General features: G+C 37.2%; 1 protein-coding gene across 2 annotated transcripts in view; it reads right to left on the bottom strand.

Annotated features, from left to right (window-relative positions):
• Positions 1-1,587: 1,587 nt before the first annotated feature.
• Positions 1,588-19,615, bottom strand: part of LOC143702998 (uncharacterized) — a 21,639-nt gene continuing 3,611 nt past the window's right edge. Inside the window, exons 1-8 of one of the 2 annotated variants that reach the window (XM_077197006.1) lie at positions 17,372-17,485; positions 13,932-13,981; positions 13,714-13,812; positions 13,471-13,581; positions 13,214-13,367; positions 12,930-13,096; positions 9,373-12,837; positions 1,588-8,565 (exon numbers count right to left, since the gene is read on the bottom strand). In XM_077197006.1, the coding sequence (XP_077053121.1) occupies positions 2,350-8,565; positions 9,373-12,837; positions 12,930-13,096; positions 13,214-13,367; positions 13,471-13,485 (10,017 nt within the window). In that variant the 5' untranslated portion in view covers positions 13,486-13,581; positions 13,714-13,812; positions 13,932-13,981; positions 17,372-17,485 and the 3' untranslated portion in view covers positions 1,588-2,349. Of the gene's footprint in view, positions 8,566-9,372; positions 12,838-12,929; positions 13,097-13,213; positions 13,368-13,470; positions 13,582-13,713; positions 13,813-13,931; positions 13,982-17,371; positions 17,486-19,615 lie in introns of those variants that run through there. The other variant, XM_077197005.1, reaches the window with a different exon arrangement.

The raw sequence follows: 19,615 nt of genomic DNA, 5'->3' as shown, positions 1-19,615 counted from the left end.
CACACTGGCTCAGCAGCAGACAAAACCAGCGCCTGCAGCTACTCAGCCCCACACAGCGCCTGAGCAGCGGCAGCGCTCCGGTCAGATGAAACGCTTCCCACCTAAGCGTCAGGGACCCCGGCCTAGAATCACGCTGGACCTTGAGCCAAAGAAGCAGTCCTGATCTGCAGACCAGGAAGAGGGGAGGGTTAAGTCCCGCCGAGGCCGAACCGTCCTTCATGAAGCCCTGAGTGTTCCTCCAAATGCCCTTGTGGCAAGCAGGACGAGGCCGAGGGACGCGAGAGAACGGCGCGAGGCCGGTGGCGTGAGTGATAATAAACGTCACCTGTGAGACGCACCGGTCTCGCATCTCTCACGAAGGAGCGGAAGCATAAAAGCAGGAGCGACGACGCTGAAGATCGAGAGAGGAACAGGTCTGATTTTATTTTGTGTTTTGTTTCTCTTTTGTGTTATAATTTTGTTTTTGTATTTATTTTATTTTATCATTAAAAGTGTTTAAATGTTCGTCGGTTCCCGCCTCCTTCTTCCCACAACTTTGAACCTTGTTACAGCCCTGTTTAGCTCAGGCCAATTGAGTAAATGTTGTGGGTGTAAACGTTTTTCAGGAGGGCAGAGGTAGACCTCTTCGCCTCCGAAGACAACTGTCATTGCCCAACACATTTCTCAAAGAGCAGGGACGCGCTGGCCCACCACTGGCCCAGCCTTCCCCTGTACGCTTTTCCTCCGGTCTCGCTCCTCCCTCAGGTCATAAAAAGGATCAGGGAGGGCAGACATTCAGTCCTACTAGTGGCGGACCCAAACTTGGTTTCTCCAAGTTGATTCAGCTGCTCACGCTGCTCTGCCATTGGTTCGTGCAGTTCCCACTGACCTTTCACGTCTCTGAGACGTTCACTCACCATGCATCCATTCAGAGGTGTACAGAGACAGCTGAAGGTTTTCAGACAAAGTCAGAGAAGGTTTTTTCAGTTAATTTTGCTTTGGGTACGGGGTACAGTTTTGAGCACAGAAGGCTTACCGAAACACTAGTTTATTTAACACAAGTAGTAAAATTGGTAAATCTGAAGCCTCCCCGAGTGACGGTGCCCTAGGAGTTGGCAAAGTCTTAAAAATTGTGTTGATCTGGCCCTGTTTAGGATTATAATATAGGCTGATTATTGTTTGATTATCAGACAACCTGGGTTGCGTTTCCTTAAAAGTATCTTCAGCCAACTATAGTCGGATGTTCCATTGAATTGTGTTGTAACGACAGAACTTGTGACCGTAGTTGGCTTTATCTGAGCACCCAAGTTCACGTCCGCTCTTATAGTTAATGATCTTTAAAAAGTTCATGAGAAAGTTGGCTGCGATATTATTCTAAATGTCAACAGATGTTTGTATCAGCCTTTTTTACTTGTCTCTGTGCATTATTCTAACTCTGTTTCTAGGCTTTATACTTATATTGAATTATTATGTTTTTAAATCAATTAGTGATACTAGGGATCAACATTTGCAATCAAAAATGGTAAAGGCAAGGTCTATCTCTCAGTCTGCTCAAATGTTTTTGTGTGTGTTTTTTTAGTGTTCACACACTAAATCAGAGACATGGAACATATTTTCACTTTTTTATTTCTTTTGCAGTGACTAGTTTAAGTGTTTCTCTTACAACATTAATTTGATTTCTTTGACAATACATGTTGAAAGAAAAGTCATTCACTTATTGAGAAAATGATTGTATTTTGAAAATGTGCATTGTACAGTATATTCTGCAAATCTATTGATTCCATCAAATGCTTTTGTCATAAGCTATCAAAGATAATGGATAGACAAATAAAACATTTACATAATTGTTTTCATTTATTGTCAAGGCTGCAGAAACACAGATTTTATATGCAATTTTATAGTTTTCTCAAAATAGATAACCTCAAAGAAACAAATGCCTATATGTGATACTGTCAACAGTCTTTAAAAGCTACACCAACTTTATAATTAACTTTATAATTTTGTCTGTGAATATATCTATTTAAATGTTGTTTGCTTGAATATTACTGAGTTTGCACTGTAAACAATTTCCCCAAGATACAGTTTTACAGTAAAGTGACTTTAACACTGATAACCCACACATCAAATTATAATATAATATTTGTTTTCCTATTATTCATCGTACATACATAATCGTCCAGTGGATATAATTTTTTTTGTCTTAAGACTTTTAAGCTTAAAATCTTCACTAGCTAAACAATACTCTGTGATATATTCATTAGTGTAATTTTAGTCAATTAGCATTACAATTCAGCTGGCTTGTATGATTATATAAGAGAACACTGAAACATACATTCAAAAGCATAAAATAAACTCAGCCATATACCATGTTCATTTCCCCTCATTCTCATCTGTAGAGGAATCCATATGTCTCAGAGATGTTTCATAGCTTACTATTGTGACCTCTTCAGCTACACTGTCAAAAAACCTCATTTTCTCCGTGTGTACCGTGTCTCTCAGCCTACGAATCGAGGAAGCCGTATCATCAGAAATGGGTTCTGCAGAGTCTCCTTCAAATACACGTGTTCTCTGTGTCACAATTATCGTCTCTTTATCATCATGTAATGTTTCTTTTACAACATGCTTTTCCATCAATGTTTGCTTCCCAGTTTGCACTCTGGTTTCCTCTACTGTCAACACTGAGTCTGAGCCTAGCGTTACTTGTAATGGTGAGGTGTGAATTCCATGGTCTAAATTAGTAAAGATTGCAGCTTGCTGTGTGTCTGGTATAGCTTGAATGTTCGATGTGATGACATGAATTTCCCCTGACATCTGTTTTAGAGTGTCCACTGAGGCTGAGGACATATCTGATGAGAACGGGATGTTGACTTTTTCTGGCTGATGAGGCTCCATTGATACCAGTTCACATCTGGCTGTGGAAGTTACAACATTAGTTTGTACATCTTTGACCCCAATAGTGGCAGTTGGTTCAGCATATTTCACTTTAACTTTTGTAGGAGAGGTCTGTGACAGGCCAACAGGTTCAGTGGTTACTGTGGAACTTATATCTGCAAAAGCTTCAGATGACCTTAGTGATAATGTTGGGCTGATGTTGTCCTCCACAGCCTCGCTGAACAAGCTCTTCTCAGGTTCCTCGTGTGCTTTGCTGGATTCTTTCTCTACATCATCAGACTTCTCAGCCTCTTCGGGTGGTTGGATTATTTGTTCCTTCTCGTCAGATTTTGTAGTTTTAGTTGGAGAAGAAAATGAGAACTTGAACCAGCCTCCTTTTTCAGTTTTTGCTTGTTCTTTGCTAACAGCTGATTTCTGATCCGCTGAAGCCTCCAGATGTTTTTCACTTTCTTCAGTCTTGGCGTCGACTAACTTATCACTTTCATCTGAGGACTGGCTGAAACCTAATTTTGGAAATTTAAATTTAAACTTTGATTTCTCCTGTGCTCCTTTGCCCTGATGTTCTGCTACTTCCTCAACTTTTTCTCCAGCCTCCTGATCTTGCTTAACAGCTGGTTTGTCCATTTGTTCTTCCATTTCCTCTATTGTTGGAACATTAAATTCAACCTCAAAGCCACTAAGAACATCCTCAAGTCTAGGCATTGTAAATCTGGGCGACTTTCCAGGCCCTTGTGAATCATCTTTTGGTTGTGTTTTAGTGTCTGGGGCATTTGCATTTATGGTTGTGTCATCTTCTCCATCCTGAGATTTTGTTCTTGAAATGCTAAACTTTGGCATTTTCATAGTAGCAAGTTTAAATTTACTCGGGGAGCCTTTGTCATCCTCCATTTTTTTTTCAACAACCTCTGGAGGCTGTTCAGTGGTTTCTTTAATTTCACCCTCTCTGTGTATATCTTTGGAGACTTCTACCTGTAAAGGCTTGTCTTTAATATTTAGATCAGTTTTAGTGTCTGGAACATCTACTTCTGCTTCTTTTCCTTTTGCATCAGATGTTTTTTTAGTTGACATTCCAAATCTTGGCATTTTAAAAGCAGGCATTTTGAATTTACTTGGAGAACCTGAAACAACAATGGTATCATCTTTCAACTCTGTCTCTACCTCTGTTTTTTCAAGGCTGGAACTTCCCTCTAAAGCCATGGCTACTTTTGGGAGACTTGCATCATCTGCTGCAATTTTAATTTTTGGTTCAGTAATCCCAATTTCAGGTGTTCCTTTTTTTACTTCTTTTGCAGTTACTATCACCTCAGGACCTTTTACTTTGGGTAATGAAATCCCAAATTTTGGAAGTTTAAATTTTGTTTCCGGTCCCTCTTGATCAATCTCTTTTGCTTTTATGGTCATATCAATAGATGGGGTTTCAGTCTCTGCAGATTTGCATTTGATGTCATCTGATTGGTCCACTGAACTAACTTTAATTTCCTTGATGTCAGAATCAAGTGCAGCACTAGAGACCTTTGGAGCGGAAAATCCAAATTTGGGTAATTTTATTTCTGGGAGTTTGAATTTTGTTGGAGAGCCAAATTGTGGACTTGTTATTTCAGTTTTGCCATCTCTCTCACTTTCTCCCATTTCTGCAGTGCCCTGTAGTGAAATGTCTGTTGTCATTTCACTGGCTTGCATATCCACTTCCACTATTCCTTTGGGTAACTTTAGCTCTTTCTCGTCTGTAGTTAGCACATCTCCTGAGATTTTCACTTCTGTTTTTGTCAGATCTTTCTTGAGCCCTTGGTCACTGTCAGGACCTTTAGTTGTTGGGAGAGCAATACCAAATTTTGGAAGCTTAAATTTGCTTTTAATGTTCATCTCAATGGATGGATCTTCAAAATTTACTGTTGGCTCTTTCATGTCAACACTTGCTACTTCCCCTGACATGTTAAACGTCTTATCAGGAAGGCTAACTTCACTGATGTCCACATTTGCCATAGGAATGTCCACTGTGTCCTTTGATGTTTTGGCTCCAAATTTGGGAAAATTAATCGTTGGAAGTCTAAATCTTGTTGGAGAGCTAAAAGTGTCCTTTTTCAAATCAGGTTGTTCTTCTGTTAATATAATATCCACAGATTGCTCTGAAAAATCAACATTTCCCTGTGATGTGCCCATGTCAGGTTTGTGTAGACTCACATCAACTTCAGGAGCCTTAAGATCTTGTTTTGAAAATCCTAATTTGGGAAATTTCACTTTCAGTCCTTTGGAATCAACTTCAACTTTATCTGTTTCCCCCTCAATGGTCACATTTTGAATTGCAAAATCAGGCTGTTGTACATTTACTTTTTCTTCACATAGCAAGCCCAACTCCGTGTTTATCTCTTTACCCTCCGTCTCTATCTCCTTTACTTTTGGCATACCAATTCCAAATGCTGGCAGCTTGAACATACTCCCTGTCCCATCAATGTCCATCTCTTTGACCTTAATGTCCACATTAACAGTAGGCCCCTTAATATCCACGTTTGTTTCTGTGTTAGTGGTTTGTACCTCTATTGTTTCAGAGAAACTGATTTCAGGTTTTTTGATATCTACTTCAGCTGCTTGTATATCAGATGTGGACTTTGGATATTTGATTCCAAACTTTGGGAGGTTGATTGAGGGCAGGTTAGATTTTGTATGAGTTGGATCTTCTTGTTTTTTCATTTTATCAGTGAAGGTAATTTCTGCATCTTGGTCTTTAACAGGTATGGTGCCCTCTTGCATAGACATATTTGCCTTAGGTTGACTGGCTTGATCAACATCATGCCCTTTAATATCTGGCTTTGAAAAACCAAATTTTGGAAGTGAAAAGCTTGACTTCTTCAATTTCACATCTAGCCCTTTCAAGTCAACTTCAGGTATATCTGCCTCGCCTTCAATGGATATGTCTTGAACATCAACATTAGGTTGGGGTAGTATTACCTTACCTTCTGCTAGATGAACATCAGTTTCTCTTATTGTGGCACGTGTATCTGGCACTCTTTCAATTTTTGGTATTTTTCCTGACACATTGATGTCTGGTTCATTTCTAATAGTAGTAATTTCTATTCCTTTAATGTCCTTATCTGCGGATGGTAAACTTGCTGTACCTTTTGAACTTTTGACTCCAAATTTTGGCAGGTTAACTTCTGGCATTTTATATTTGGTTGGGGAACTAACAATTGTTAGATCTTTCTGTTCAGCTTCCCTTACCGGAAATGTAACTTCTGCTGTTTGTTCTTTTACAGGTACATTGCTCTCTGGTATGGATACTTCAGCCTTTTCTACACTGACATCAACTTCTGGAGTTGCAGTGTTTGGTTTGGAAAATCCAAACTTAGGAAATGAAAAACTTGGTCTCTTCGCTTTTACTTGCAGTCCTTTGGAATCAACCTCAGGCATGTCTGCACTCTTTTCAACTTCAGATTCATTTTTGGGTGGCTGTACTTCTTGTTTGACGTCAGGTTTAGAAATATCACTTTTTATGTTTGTTCCCTCTAGTTCTGAATCAGTTACATTAATGTCTAATGCTCCTTTTTGTGATTTAACACCAAATTTCGGGAAGCTGAATGAAGGGAGTTTAAACTTTGTTGGAGATCCAAAAAAGGTTGAACCCTTTTGATCAGGCTCCACTGAAACTTCAATGTCCATATTTGCTTCTTCTAGGCCAATACTGCCTTCTGATATGGGGATATCAGTTTTTTGGATACTTACATCAACCTCAGGGGCTTTTATTTCTGCTTTTGAAACCCCAAATTTAGGTAATGTCTTTATCTGTACATCTAGACCTTTAAAATCATGTTCTGGTGGGTGAATTTTCCCCTCGGTTGTTATCTCTGTTTTTTTTAGAATAATTTCCTGTAATTCAGCTATATCTTCTGTCTTTGATGCACTTAAATCAAACCCTTTTACTTTAGGAAGGTCAATACCAAACTTTGGCATATTTAGCTCTCCCCACTGTCCTCCAAGTTCCGCATCTTCAATATTTAAGTCCACACTTACAGATTGACCCTCTGTGACTAGATGAGGTCCCTTTATATCAGCTGATGGGGCTTCACCTGCTATTTTTATTTGTGTATATGGACCGCTCATTTCAGGTTCTTTAACAACTATATCTACATCTGGCATAGTTTTCTCTTCCTTCATAGCTTGTCCTCCAATCTTTGGGAAGTTGATTGAGGGGAGTTTAAATGTTGTTGTGGCACCAAAAGTTGTTGTATCTTTTTGCTGAGCTTCATAATTTAACACTGTGATATTCATACTTTGTTCTTTTATTTTCACATCACCTTCTGGTTCAGATGTATCAACTTGTGCAAGATTGACATCAGTCTCTGGGGTCTTGATATCGGGTTTAGAAAATCCGAATTTAGGAAATGAAAAGCCTGTTCTTTTCATTTTTATAGCTGGGTCTTTTAAATCAACTTCTTGATCTTTTTTGCTTTCTGTTTTAGCTTTTGGTACTTCAGCTCCAGCTGACAGTTCCCCGAGTTTTGTCTCTGGTAAAGAAATATCAACTTCTGCCTTGGAGGTTATGGCCTCTGTAAGTGACAGGGTGCATTGATCTCCAGTATCTAGCTTTGGCTGATCAACACTGATTGAGGGTTTCTTCAGCTCTTGACTGGGCACATTAAAGTCAATTTTTACATCTGACGCTTCTACTGATGTAAATATATCTTCAGCCTCCAAAGTAATTTCCTCACCCCTCAAATCTGTTATTTCAGATTTTACTTTGGAAGATGAACTTCCGAATTTGGGTAGCTTGAAAGAAGGAAGTTTGAATTTGAATGGTGACCCTCCAGTGGTTGAATCATCTTTTAAGTCAGTCTCAAGATTCACATCCACTTCACCAACTGCCATAGATGTATCAACTCTCTCAACATTAATCTCTGGACCTTTAATGTCTTGTTTAGAAGACTCTGAGCTTGGCTCTTTTGGCCTTTTCATCGTTACCTCCATTTTCAAAGAAGCCTCAGGTATGTCTGCTTTTCCCTCAGCACTCTCAATGTCATGTTTCAGTGTAGCATCTGGTTTTTCTACATCTGTTTTTGATGCGCCCTTTTTAAATTCTGGTCCTTTTAGCTTTGGAAATGAAAATTCAAATTTAGGCATCATAAATCTACTCCCTTGACCTCCAGGATCGGTGTCTTGAATCTTAATTTCAGCGTCTACCGGTAGGGTTTCAAAAATTGATTTTGATGGTTCCATATCTTTATCTTGTGATGTAACGGTTGATGTTGCCTTTATTTCTGACTGTGTATCATCACCAGCTTTTGCAATTATAGATTCTTCTCCAGTCTTCGAAATGGAAATGTCATATTTAGGGAGAGAAATTGTTGGAAGCTTGAATTTAGATGGAGAACCAGAAGCACTTTTGTTTTTCAACTGGACTTCAACCTCTGGAGCAGGAATCGTCACCTCAGTCTCTTTGATCTCAGTGTCTGGCTCAGATACTCCTTCTTTTTGAAGACTAGTGTTAGCATCAGGGATCTTAGTGTCAGATCTGGAAAAGCCAAATTTTGGAAATGAAATTTTATGTTTTTTAAGTTTTTCTTTTTCTTTAGCCTCTGGGATGACTACATCTACTGTTCCTGAAGGAACTTTGACTTCCATCTCAAGTTTCTCGGCTTGCACTTTCAAATCTTCTATAGTTGCTTCTTGATCAAGACCATGACCTACAATGCTCACGTTAACCTCTGGTGTAGATACATCCACTTCAGGTTCTGAAACACTGGGAATAATTTGTGGGGTTTTCATTTCAGGTAATGATGGCAGTTCTCCAGTCAGTTTGGCTTCTGACACTTTTATTTCCATGGTGGGTTCATATGTGGTGACTTCAGGCATTTGATTGTCAAAGACTGCATCTGTTGGTTTTGGAAATAAGACACCAAATTTAATTGTGGGAAGTGTAGTTTTTGTTGGAGATCTTGGACCTTTCTCAGCCTGGGCAGACTCTGCATTTAATTTTTTGGTGTCTATAACTGATTCTTCTTTGTCAATACTATCAGCTGGCTTACAGCCTTCAACCTTTGGAAGGCTAACGCCATATTCTGGCAGTGTAACTGTAACCTCCTTGTCTACACTAACACATTGACCTTCTGTAGTCACAAAATAATCCTTGACATCACCTGATAGGGCACCATCTTTGAATTTCATGCTTATTTGTGTTTTTGGAAGGCTTACATCAGGTTCTTCAATATCTATATCTACAAAGGGCATGTCTTTCACTACCTTGGATGATTTCCCACCAAATTTTGGTAAGTTGATAGAGGGGAGTTTAAACTTTACTGGTGTACCACCAGTTGTTAGATCTTTATGTTCCGCATCATCCTTTGAAATTGTGAAATTCTTATCCGTCTCTTTTAAATCCAAAGAAACTTCTGGAATGGATAAATCAACCTGCGGAATACTGACATCAATGTCTTTAGCTTTGATGTCTGGTTTTGAAAAATCAACAGCTGGAATTTCTTCAATATCACGGTCATTCAGACTAGGATCAACCTCTGGTTTAGAAAATGAAATATCCTTAGATGATTTTATTTCTTTTTTCTGAAAATCATCAACTTTTGGAACACAAATACCTTTGATTTCAGTTTTTCCGTCAGGTAGAGACAAGTCAACTTCAGGTTTGGACACACTGAGTGTCATCTCCAGGCCTTTTTTGTTAGATAGAGCTGTAGATTCTACAGATAATTTAGCTTCTGGCAATTTAACATCCTTTGTAGTTTCATCTGTGCTGACTTTAGGCATTTGAATATCAGCCCCAGCATCGATTGTCTTTGGAAATGAAACTCCAAATTTGGGAAGTTTAATTGTGGGAAGTCTAAATTTTGTGTGAGAATCTGTTGAATCCTTGAACTCAGCTTCTACGTCTGTGGTCTTACTTTCAACCTTTAGTTCTATTTCATCTGCACCTTGTAAAGAGCCCTGTGTAGTTGGAAGAGTTATGTCAGTATCAGATACCTTTGTCTCTGATTTAGAGAATCCAAATTTGGGAAATGATATTTTCCTTTTCTTCATTTTAGACTCTGTTTCTTTTATTTCAGCTTGTGGTAGTTCAGATGGCTCCACTTCAGTTTTTCCACTAACCTTTTTGATAGATTTTTTAGATTCCTCTGGTAACAGACCAGCTTCTTCTGTTTTCTCTTTCGGCAATGAGACACCAAAATTGATTAGTCTAAATCCACTTTCTTCTTGAGTATCCTCTGCAGCCTCAACCTTCTTGTCAACTTTCCCAAGCCTTTCAGGTGTTGAGAGCCCAGTTTCCTCCTGCTTTGATTTTCCCTCTGTCTTGGGGATTTTTATTTTTGGAACAGAAACATCTATGCTTGGCGTTTTAAATTTATTCAAATTTTTGTCTGTTTCTGAACTATATGCTTTGGGATCAGTCTCAGATGTTCTTTTCTCAGAATTTAATGCAATCTCTATTATGTAATCTTCTTCCACTGTAGCATCCTCTTTTGTAGTGACTTCAGTTGTTCCTTTCAATGATTTCCCTCCAATTTTGGGCATTTTGAATTTAGGCATCTTCTTTTTATGTGGAGAGGAATCTGTGTCTTTGCTTTTGATTTCAGCCTTCAGCTCTCCTTCAACGTCTTGTTTTGAGGTCTCCTTAATATCAGTGGAAACATCATGATGGAGCATTTGATCACCCTCTATACCATGTGCTTTTTTAATTTCATGCTCAGGTGCACAACTTTCACCTTTTTGAGATTTTTCGAATGTTGCTTCTTCAGAAGATTTTTTGATGGCTACATGGTCTTCATCAATAGATATTTTTGCTTCAGTTTTCATCTCCTTGATTACATCACAATCACTTTTAGATGATGTATCCTTTTTTGGTAATTCAATCGCGATACCTGGGAAGTGAATGTCCGGTGTCTTGATCCCAAAACTAGGAATAGATATCTTTCCTTTCTTTGATTTCTTTTCATGTCCTTTTCTGTCAGCTTTGATATCAGTATCAGTATAGTCTTTCACAGCCTCATCTTGTGTGTCTGTATCTTTGGCTAGTTTGATTTTTAGCAAATTAACTGATTGTTCAATGGCTTCCATTCCGGGTATTTCAATGTCTTCACGCTTTGGAAGTTTGAATTTTACATCTGGGGAAGTACCTCTCGTATCCCTCACTAACATTTTGCCAGATTTGGGTTTGTGGTCTGCTGGCTTAATTTTAGTTTGGTCTGATTTGCTCTCGGTTACACTTGTTTCATAAAGATGAAATTGTTCAGTTTTAGGTAATAATATGCCTTGATCCTTTGAAGCAACAGGAGAAAGTCTCTGTTCTTCTTTATCCATTGTGTCAGGTAACTTAATGTTAATTTCTGTGCTCATGCTCGAAAGTTTACTAGGGGATCCTTTAGGTGTCATGCCAGTCTTGTCTGATTTTATTGTGATCTCTCTTTGTACAAGGACTCCTGTGATGTCTCTCTCAGGTAATTTAAAGGCAGGGAATTTGGATACTGCTTCCTTTACATCCTCAACATTAAACACTGCTTGGGGTTTTTCTGCTTTTGAGATATTTATTATCTTCTCAATTTTTTGTTCTTTAATTCTAGGAGACTTAAACTTAGTTTTTGATCCTTTGTCCTCCATCCCAGGAATCTCAATTTCCTCTCGTTTCAGGAGAGGCACTTTGTTTGGGTCTCTTTGCCTTATAGTTATTGAGTCTTCGTGGTTGAATTCAGAGAGATCTATCTTAGGTAGTTTAAAATTTGATTCCAAATTTGCTTTTTTTGTTACTTCGGTGTCAGCAACCTTAGTACTCTTCCCACTTTTGTCCACTTCCAGAGCATGTGATTTTGGCTGGGATATAACTGGTGTTGAAGTGATTGGTTTCTTTGTGTCCATGACCGTTGAGGACACATCTTGTTTTGTTTGAATATCAAAAGTGAAAGTGTCTGATGGTGTAAATTCTAGTCTGTTTACTGTGTTTGCAAAAGGGCTCTTCAATGCGGCTATGTCTGCCATTGGTCCCCTGGTTCGAATCCCATAACTTTCTGTTTCTAGGATGTTTCTTTCTTTCTTTTCCTTGTCACTGCCAATTCTTGGTGATTTGCTTATTGGTCCTACATCTGGCATGTCAAGAGGAACATCAACTTTAGTTATATCCATGTCTATGTCCATTTCTCCTGACTTTTGGGTCTTCTCTACAATCTCTTTATTTATTGGTTTGCTCTCTGTATCAACTTTATGTCCAACTGCTTCAATTTGTGATATTACATTAGGACTGTCCATAATATTGTCGAATGCTGATGTATCCGAAGTTCGCATCCCACTTATGGAGGATTTTAATTGGCTCTCTGTTTCTGTTTCATATTTATCCTTTCCTGGAATGCTAACCTTCAGTTTTGAACTTTCTCTCCTTTCTTTGTCATCCTCTCCAAGAGCAACTGTAATATCAGTAGTCTTTGAAGTAGTGTCCAAACTGATGCGCTCAACCTTATGTAGCGATTCAGTTGCTGGCAAAGTCGGGAATGTATATTCATTCCTTGTTTTAGTTGAGTCAGTATTTTCAGCTAAATTCAAGATTTTAGGGCTCTCTAACACATTAGTCCCTGGAACTTGCTCTACGGCTATATTCATAATAATTTGGTTGTCCAAGACCACCATATTGTCTGTTGTTGGTACCTCTTCATTTTCTTTGGTTTCTTCTACAGACTTGCTCCTGCAGTCTGCCATCCTCATCTTAAGTTTCATCTTGTGTGTCTTTTTCTTCTCTTTTTCATCTGGGGATTTTAATGGAGACTTAATGGGAGATTCTGTGTCACTTGTTGGAGGACTTATCTCTAATTTTCTCTGTTCTTCTGCTTCTGATGTGCTGTGAGATCTCTTAAAATTTGCCCTGCGACCTTTGCTGAAGGTGGGGAATTTGGGCCAAGAGATGCGATCATGTTGTTTTTTTATCTTTCTTCGACCTCTCATTTCTGGTCCTCCTCCTTCCTCCTCTTGTTCAGCCTCCTCACCCTGTAAACATTGATTAACCAATGATCAATGACATCTCTAAAGAAGCTTTGTAGTATTCTGTAATTGAATATATTGGACAGTATGATAATTACAATGGTTATATCTGGCCTCATTGTCTCAGCATCTTCCTGGGTTCTTGGAGGTGGTTTGCGTTTTAGACAGAATGCCACTTTATATGGTTGAGCATGCTCAAGAATCTGGAGAGCGTCCTCATATGAAACATTATCAAAGTATACTGTAGCGCTAAGAATCTGATCACCTGAAAGGCCAAATGGAAGGACACAAATGAGGATGCAAGTGAAAAGATGGAGGAAAAACAAAATTAGCTGTATTCTAGCCTCAGAAATGTTCTATAATGTGTTATATGACATCTCACCTTCTTTCACACTTAGATTCTTTGAGGCAGGTGACTCCGCTTTTACTTCCTTGATGAAGATGCCATCCTTTCCCCCTCCACTTACAACCAAACCCTCAGCACAGACTTCTTTTTCAGTTTTCACTATAATTTCTGACTGATCATTTTGCATGTCCTGAAACAAAAGGCAAAGTCATTCAGAAATCTGTTCATAATTTTCATTTCGCATTTCTAATCGTCTGTATTCTTCACAAGAGAGAAATTTTGGCATGTCTGACCTCTGTTTGATTCATCTTGGCAGAGGAACGCTTGTCAAACAGTGAGCCAAAACCTATCCTTTTGCTTTTTTTGGAACTCTTGGTGGGTGAGTCATAAAAGTCACCTTCAGCCTGGCAAAATAGTTAGTATGTAATATTTTATATAGTGTAATAGTTAGATCAGATACAGCATTATGAAATTCTGAATTTGGGTTATCATACATAGTATTAAAAGGTAAGGATGTTGTGTAAAATAGCAGTCACCTGTTTTTCGTATTTTTCTGTGGTTGGGAATTCCTCAACAGGAGAGGAACCCTGAGGACGAGGTCTTTCCTCCTCTAAAACTTCAGGCTCCTCACATGTCTGTTACATTAAAGAGATAAAAAATTGAAAAATTGTTCAAACAATCAACCAGTATAAAACAGAAAGACAAAATAACACTTGTATATTTGCTGAATCTGCTGTACTTGAGTGATACTCACTAAATCAACATCTGTGTCTGGTTCTGGACCCTTCAGCCTTCGCCCTTCACCTGTTATGATGAAAAATGCAAAATAAGCCCTTGTAATGCTTCTGCACACATGCTGACATTTTAAGAATCCGTCCTAAATGCCAAGAGCCTGCTGGTCATCAGTGCCATCTATACCTTCCTTATTTGCTGTTTAACAGTTTTTACTTTTTGGAGAGTCAATGAGGGATTTATTTTGATGGACCAAAACTTTTGTATCTGCAGAATTGCAAGGCAAGTCTAAAGCAAGATTTTTGAATGCGAGAATTCCTGGTAGATGTTCCCACAGGATCCAGATAGTCTACATGCTTCTGTTGCTTCCTGTAAAGTGAGGCCCTCTATTGATCTGAAGGGGTTGGCTTACACTGCCAGCAATAAGAACAACATAGAAACACGGGCTTCGATAGATCCAAAAAAAGAACAATTAAAATAATATTGTTATAAATATCTACAAAAATTATTTTAAAAAATATAATGATTAAATGAAATGTAAAAAGTAACAATTTCACAGCATGAAGAAATAATTTTTAAAATTGTTGTATGTATTTAACAATATTATACAAACGTTTAAATATTGCTTATACCAGCAGCAAGAATACTCTCATGACCTCATTTCTTCTGAGAAAGGCATTCATTTCCAGTTTCCCATAACACAATGCACTTCAAATAAAAGAATAATTTAGGTACATAAACATTTTCCACGAGCCTCACTCTGCGCAGGCCATTAACCTGCACTTTCCAGCAAGCACTTATCCAGGCTTCAGGTCTAGATGGCATTAAAGCACACTGGAGATTTATGTACAGCATGTGCATGCCATGTACCACATGAATAGTATGATTACACTAGCAGATTGTTCATATCTTTTCAGTTTCTAATAATCAGACACTCTAAACCACACTTGTGCATTTTTTCTCTGATTCGATCATAAACTATCGCATTACGTACCGTTTTAGCCTGCTTTCACTTCACTTCAGCGTTTGATTACGGCTTTTGTTCACACAGCGCGCGTTCCGGGACTGATCCCGGCAATGTTACTAGGTCCCAAACCCGGCATCAATCCCAGGTCGTGTTTGCGTTCACACAGAGGGTGTTCTGGCAATTTCCCGGGATCAACGCGCTGTGTGAAAGGGGCTTTTCTGTCTTTACGCGGTCAAGAAGCCACCAAATTCGAAATTTTTGTTACATTTTGACTACATGTATGACCCACTTTCAATAAAGATGAATATTCCCACGGGTGAAATGCTCATTTAATTAATAGACTTATTAAAGGGAGGAGAAAAATCTTCCCATATCTTTTGTTGATGTCAAAGGCTTTGTGAACTATCCAAATCAATGGTTTTAAACTGTCACTCTGTCATTAGGCAGGTTACATACACGCCCTTATCTCAAAAATAAAAAACAAAATTTCGCAAGTTTTATGCTAACCACAATTAGGCTCTTTAAACTCTGTGTAAAGCAGTTTCATACATGAAAGAGGTTCAGCACCACTTCTGCTGGGGGCTTTTTTTTAACCCAGCTCCTTGGGTTATGAAATCCTGCTTTTTCATAATAACTGAATGGTACAGTGAGAAATAAATAAGCCCAAGTGATATGCAATTCATTAATTAAACAGGTCACATACTGTGTTCCTCCAATCCATGATATTGGCAAAACCAATGGTTTAAGTAAACCGATGTGTATAGGAGAGATCAGGGATGATTGCATTTAAGTGAGGATTTGGTTTAACATTTATGATGAACAAGCAGATGAACGACATAGCTGTGGTTTTGATGTTCGATATGTCAAGGTGCAGATCAACAAGTTTCAACAAAGTTTTTATTCTTGATGCTTTTGTAGTTAAACAGGCTTAAGATGTTTTGTTGTATAATATCTGCCCAAAACCAACACAGTGAATGAAACAAGCTTAAACAACAGGCCTTTGTATCTTTTGTGTTCTTTTTCCCTGAATGTTTTCAGGCTCCCCACCCGTTACAGGTTGGTTAATATTGGGAACTTACTTTTAAATTGTAACATATTTAGATATAAGTTTAGCATGTGCAGGATGATGATGCATTAGCCAATGTGTTATTATAGGGAAAAAAACAACAACATTTGCTTATTTCTAAGTTATATAGCACAAAATATTAAAAGAGGGGTAAGGTGTCAGTAATGTAAAGTGTCATTAATGTAAAATAATAAATAAACTATTGTATTTAAAACATTTATTTTGACAATTTAGCTGATAATAATTGAATAACCGATGACAGAAAAAGCATCCAGTAAAACATCCCGGTAAAAGAGATTTATCTGAAAACAATTATACTTTGACTTATATACAGGGATATGAACATTTAATTATAATTGCCCATAATTTAATTTAAGATATGGGTTACGCTTTATTTTAAGGTGTCCTTGTTACAGAGTAATTATACATTTAAGTACAGAATAATATGAATTAACTACATTTATAGGTTCAGGATTAGGATTATGTTTGGTTTAGGGTAAATTGCATGTAATTATTAATTTCTATAGAAACTACATGTAACATAAACATAACATAAAGTCTTACCAATATATGTCATAATAGCAACACTATGAATGCAAATTTAATGATTTCACTCAACTAATCTATAGATTTTAATGAAATCAAAGATGTCTGAAATGTACATCTAATTCATGAAAATACTGAATAATAATACCCGTTGTTTACAATAATTACTAAATTAAAAAAATAATAACACTAGTAACAACATGCCACTTGGGGCCTTCTGTGCCAAAAACATGAATGTGTCCACAAATCCCTCATTAACAAATAAACACAAAAAACTTTAAATCAAATGAAAATAGATTACTATTTTCCAGAGACACAAAATTAACCTCAAATCTGTTTCGGCAGATTGAATCTCACAAATGTTGATATTCAGATGAAATGACAAAAATAAAAGGTGGTACTGTGTGTAACAATTATGAATACAATACATAATTTCCTTTCAAAGGCTATTGTCCATTATTAATACACTATGTACAGTATGTATAATGTAAGTTATTTAAAATGCAAATCAACACCAAAATGCGTTGAAATTATTGCTGGGCTCTTATGCTTCAGAAATATGTTTCCCTTTGGATTACAAAAAAAATATGTGAGCTCTGCTGTTGGTGTTGTGAAATCAGTTTAAGCTTGTGACTAAAGGTTCAGGTAACATACTGTACTAATCACATCTTATTGCTATATTTTTATGTTACTGACATATCTTGACGCACAAACACTAAAAATAATCCATGTGCCAACATCAAAATAGCCAAGTCTTGCAAAGTTAAATCTAAAAAATAAATAAAAAATAAATAAAATCATGTTTGCTGCATTTTAATGACACTGATGCCAAGTGCATCTCCAGGTAAACATTAAAGGTTAATAATATTCGGTTTGTACCTACCTGATGTGTGGTTTACTTGGAGGAATATATGTTTTACTATATTCCAGATAGTAATTCAACTAGTGCACAGCATGAATTGACAGGACTGTCTGTGGGTATAGTTGAAGAAGGGATGAAGATGAAGGGCCTTGCCCTTTTTTTAAAGGTATGACACAACCTTATTTCAGGGCTGTGCTTCAAGCTCCTGCTAATGCTATTGTGCTGAAGAACAAACATCTGAATGTGTTGCACTGCTTGCACACTTTCACAAATCTGAGGTCTTGAGATTTTAAGTGATTTTTCTAAGCAAAGAATTGTAATGAGGGTGTTTATGTCCCTCTGTTCTCTGATGAATGCTGTTTTTATGTTTAGTTTAAATTTGAGTTGAAGGAAACAGTTATGACATTAGTGTCCAGAGGGATGTGAATGAAGAGTGAAGACAAGATCTCATGCAGTTCAGGGATATTGCACTGTGCTCTTAGTCACACAATGAATAAATAAACAGTAAGAGCTTAAAGAATGGATCAGTTTACTCAATGAGAAGCAAGCTGTCAATCTCATAATGACAGTATGTCTCTCTCTCTCTCTCTCTCTCTCTCTCTCTCTCTCTCTCTCTCTCTCTCTCTCTCTAAATATTTTAACCATATTTATTTGTCTTTAACTGATGTGGATATGAGTGCCATTGAATTGAATTGTCTGAGAAATGCAAAGTTAGTAAATTCATAATGCAGTTACACCCTAATCAAATATTTGCTCATTGGGTGCTGCTCTAAAAGTGATAAGAATGTGGTTTATGCAAGTGACCAAGCCAAACTATTTAATAGTATATATAATTTGTATGACTATATGAAATCCTGTAATACTAGTAATAAAGATAAGGAAAATATGTAAATTCCCAATTGCGAGTTATGGTCAAAATTGCAAGAAAAACTGAAAATCAGAAAATTCTGACTTTATTTCTTAAATTGCGACTTCATTTTTCAAAAATGAGACTTTATATCACAATTTTGACCATAATAACTCTTGCGTTTATATCACACAATTCTGAGAGATAAAGTCAGAATTGTGTGTTTATTGCAAGTTTCAGACTTTTTTCTCAGAATTGTGAGATATAAACCTGCAATTGCAAGTTTTCATGTAAGAATTGCAAGATGTAAATTCCCAACTGCGAGTTATAAAGTCAAAATTGTGAGATGTAAACTCACTTTTTTATCTCACATTTGCGAGATAAAATTATTATTTTTATTCTGTGACGAAACAAGCTTCCATAGAACCTTTTGAGCATGATAGAGATGGTCGCTATGAAATGCGGTTGTATGGAAAAAATCTCCATGAAATCATAATAATAACAGTATACAAGTTTAGAGCAACAGGAATTTTCATATTTAGGTGACCTATTTATTATTAGTAAAGTACATATTATATGTATGATTAATCATTCATGATTCATTTTATTTATAAAATGCAATATTAAGTCCAAAGGTCTAAACCTTTTACAGACCTCCTTTACTGAAACAAGTATTGTAAATGCTGTAGTATGTTTCACATTTCATGATATTACAACAAGATTAGCTGTACAAACCCTGGAATTTCCCAACTACTGATCCTGTATGTTTGCAAATTACCCATGACCAAGATTACAGGCATTAGAGGTTGTTTTCTACTCCTGTGGCCATATGGGCCCAGAGCTCTGCTCCTTCGGCTCACTAATATGCTTAATTAGCTTCTCAGCAAGTTACAGGGAGAAGGAACATCAATTCTGGCCTGCGCTCATAACATCCTACACAAGACTCTTTCAGTCAAGTGGGAAAGACTTGTTTGTATTCAAAATATAATTGAATTTTAGGGCCGGAGAGGGAAAATAAGCTGAAAACAGAATTGGATTTTCTTCCATATTAAGAGAACATGGGACCAGTTTACCTCATGTTTCCAATCAATCAGGGACATTAATTGATACATTTATGTGCCAATGAGATAATGGCTTTAGAATTGAAGGGTTAAAGATAGAGTTCTTCCGGAAATAAATTCTCTCATCATTTGCACTCTTATGTCATTACAAACCTGTATGTTTAATAAATAATAAGACATTTTCAAAAGTTTTTTTCCTCCATACAGTGAAAGTTAATGTTGAATGGACCTCGTTAACTTGTACAAAATATCTTGAATCATACAGGTTTGGAATGGCATGAGGTTGAATAAGTGATGACAGAATTTTCTTTTTTGAATGAACTTTCCCAATAAATACCTCACAAAATGGTAAAAAAA

This window comes from Siphateles boraxobius, unplaced genomic scaffold (genome assembly GCF_051911475.1).
Source record: "Siphateles boraxobius isolate OS27281-9 unplaced genomic scaffold, OSU_SipBor_1 37, whole genome shotgun sequence".
NCBI lineage: Eukaryota > Metazoa > Chordata > Actinopteri > Cypriniformes > Leuciscidae > Siphateles > Siphateles boraxobius.
Note: the sequence above shows the minus strand (reverse complement) of the source record. Positions and strands in the feature narration are given on the sequence as shown.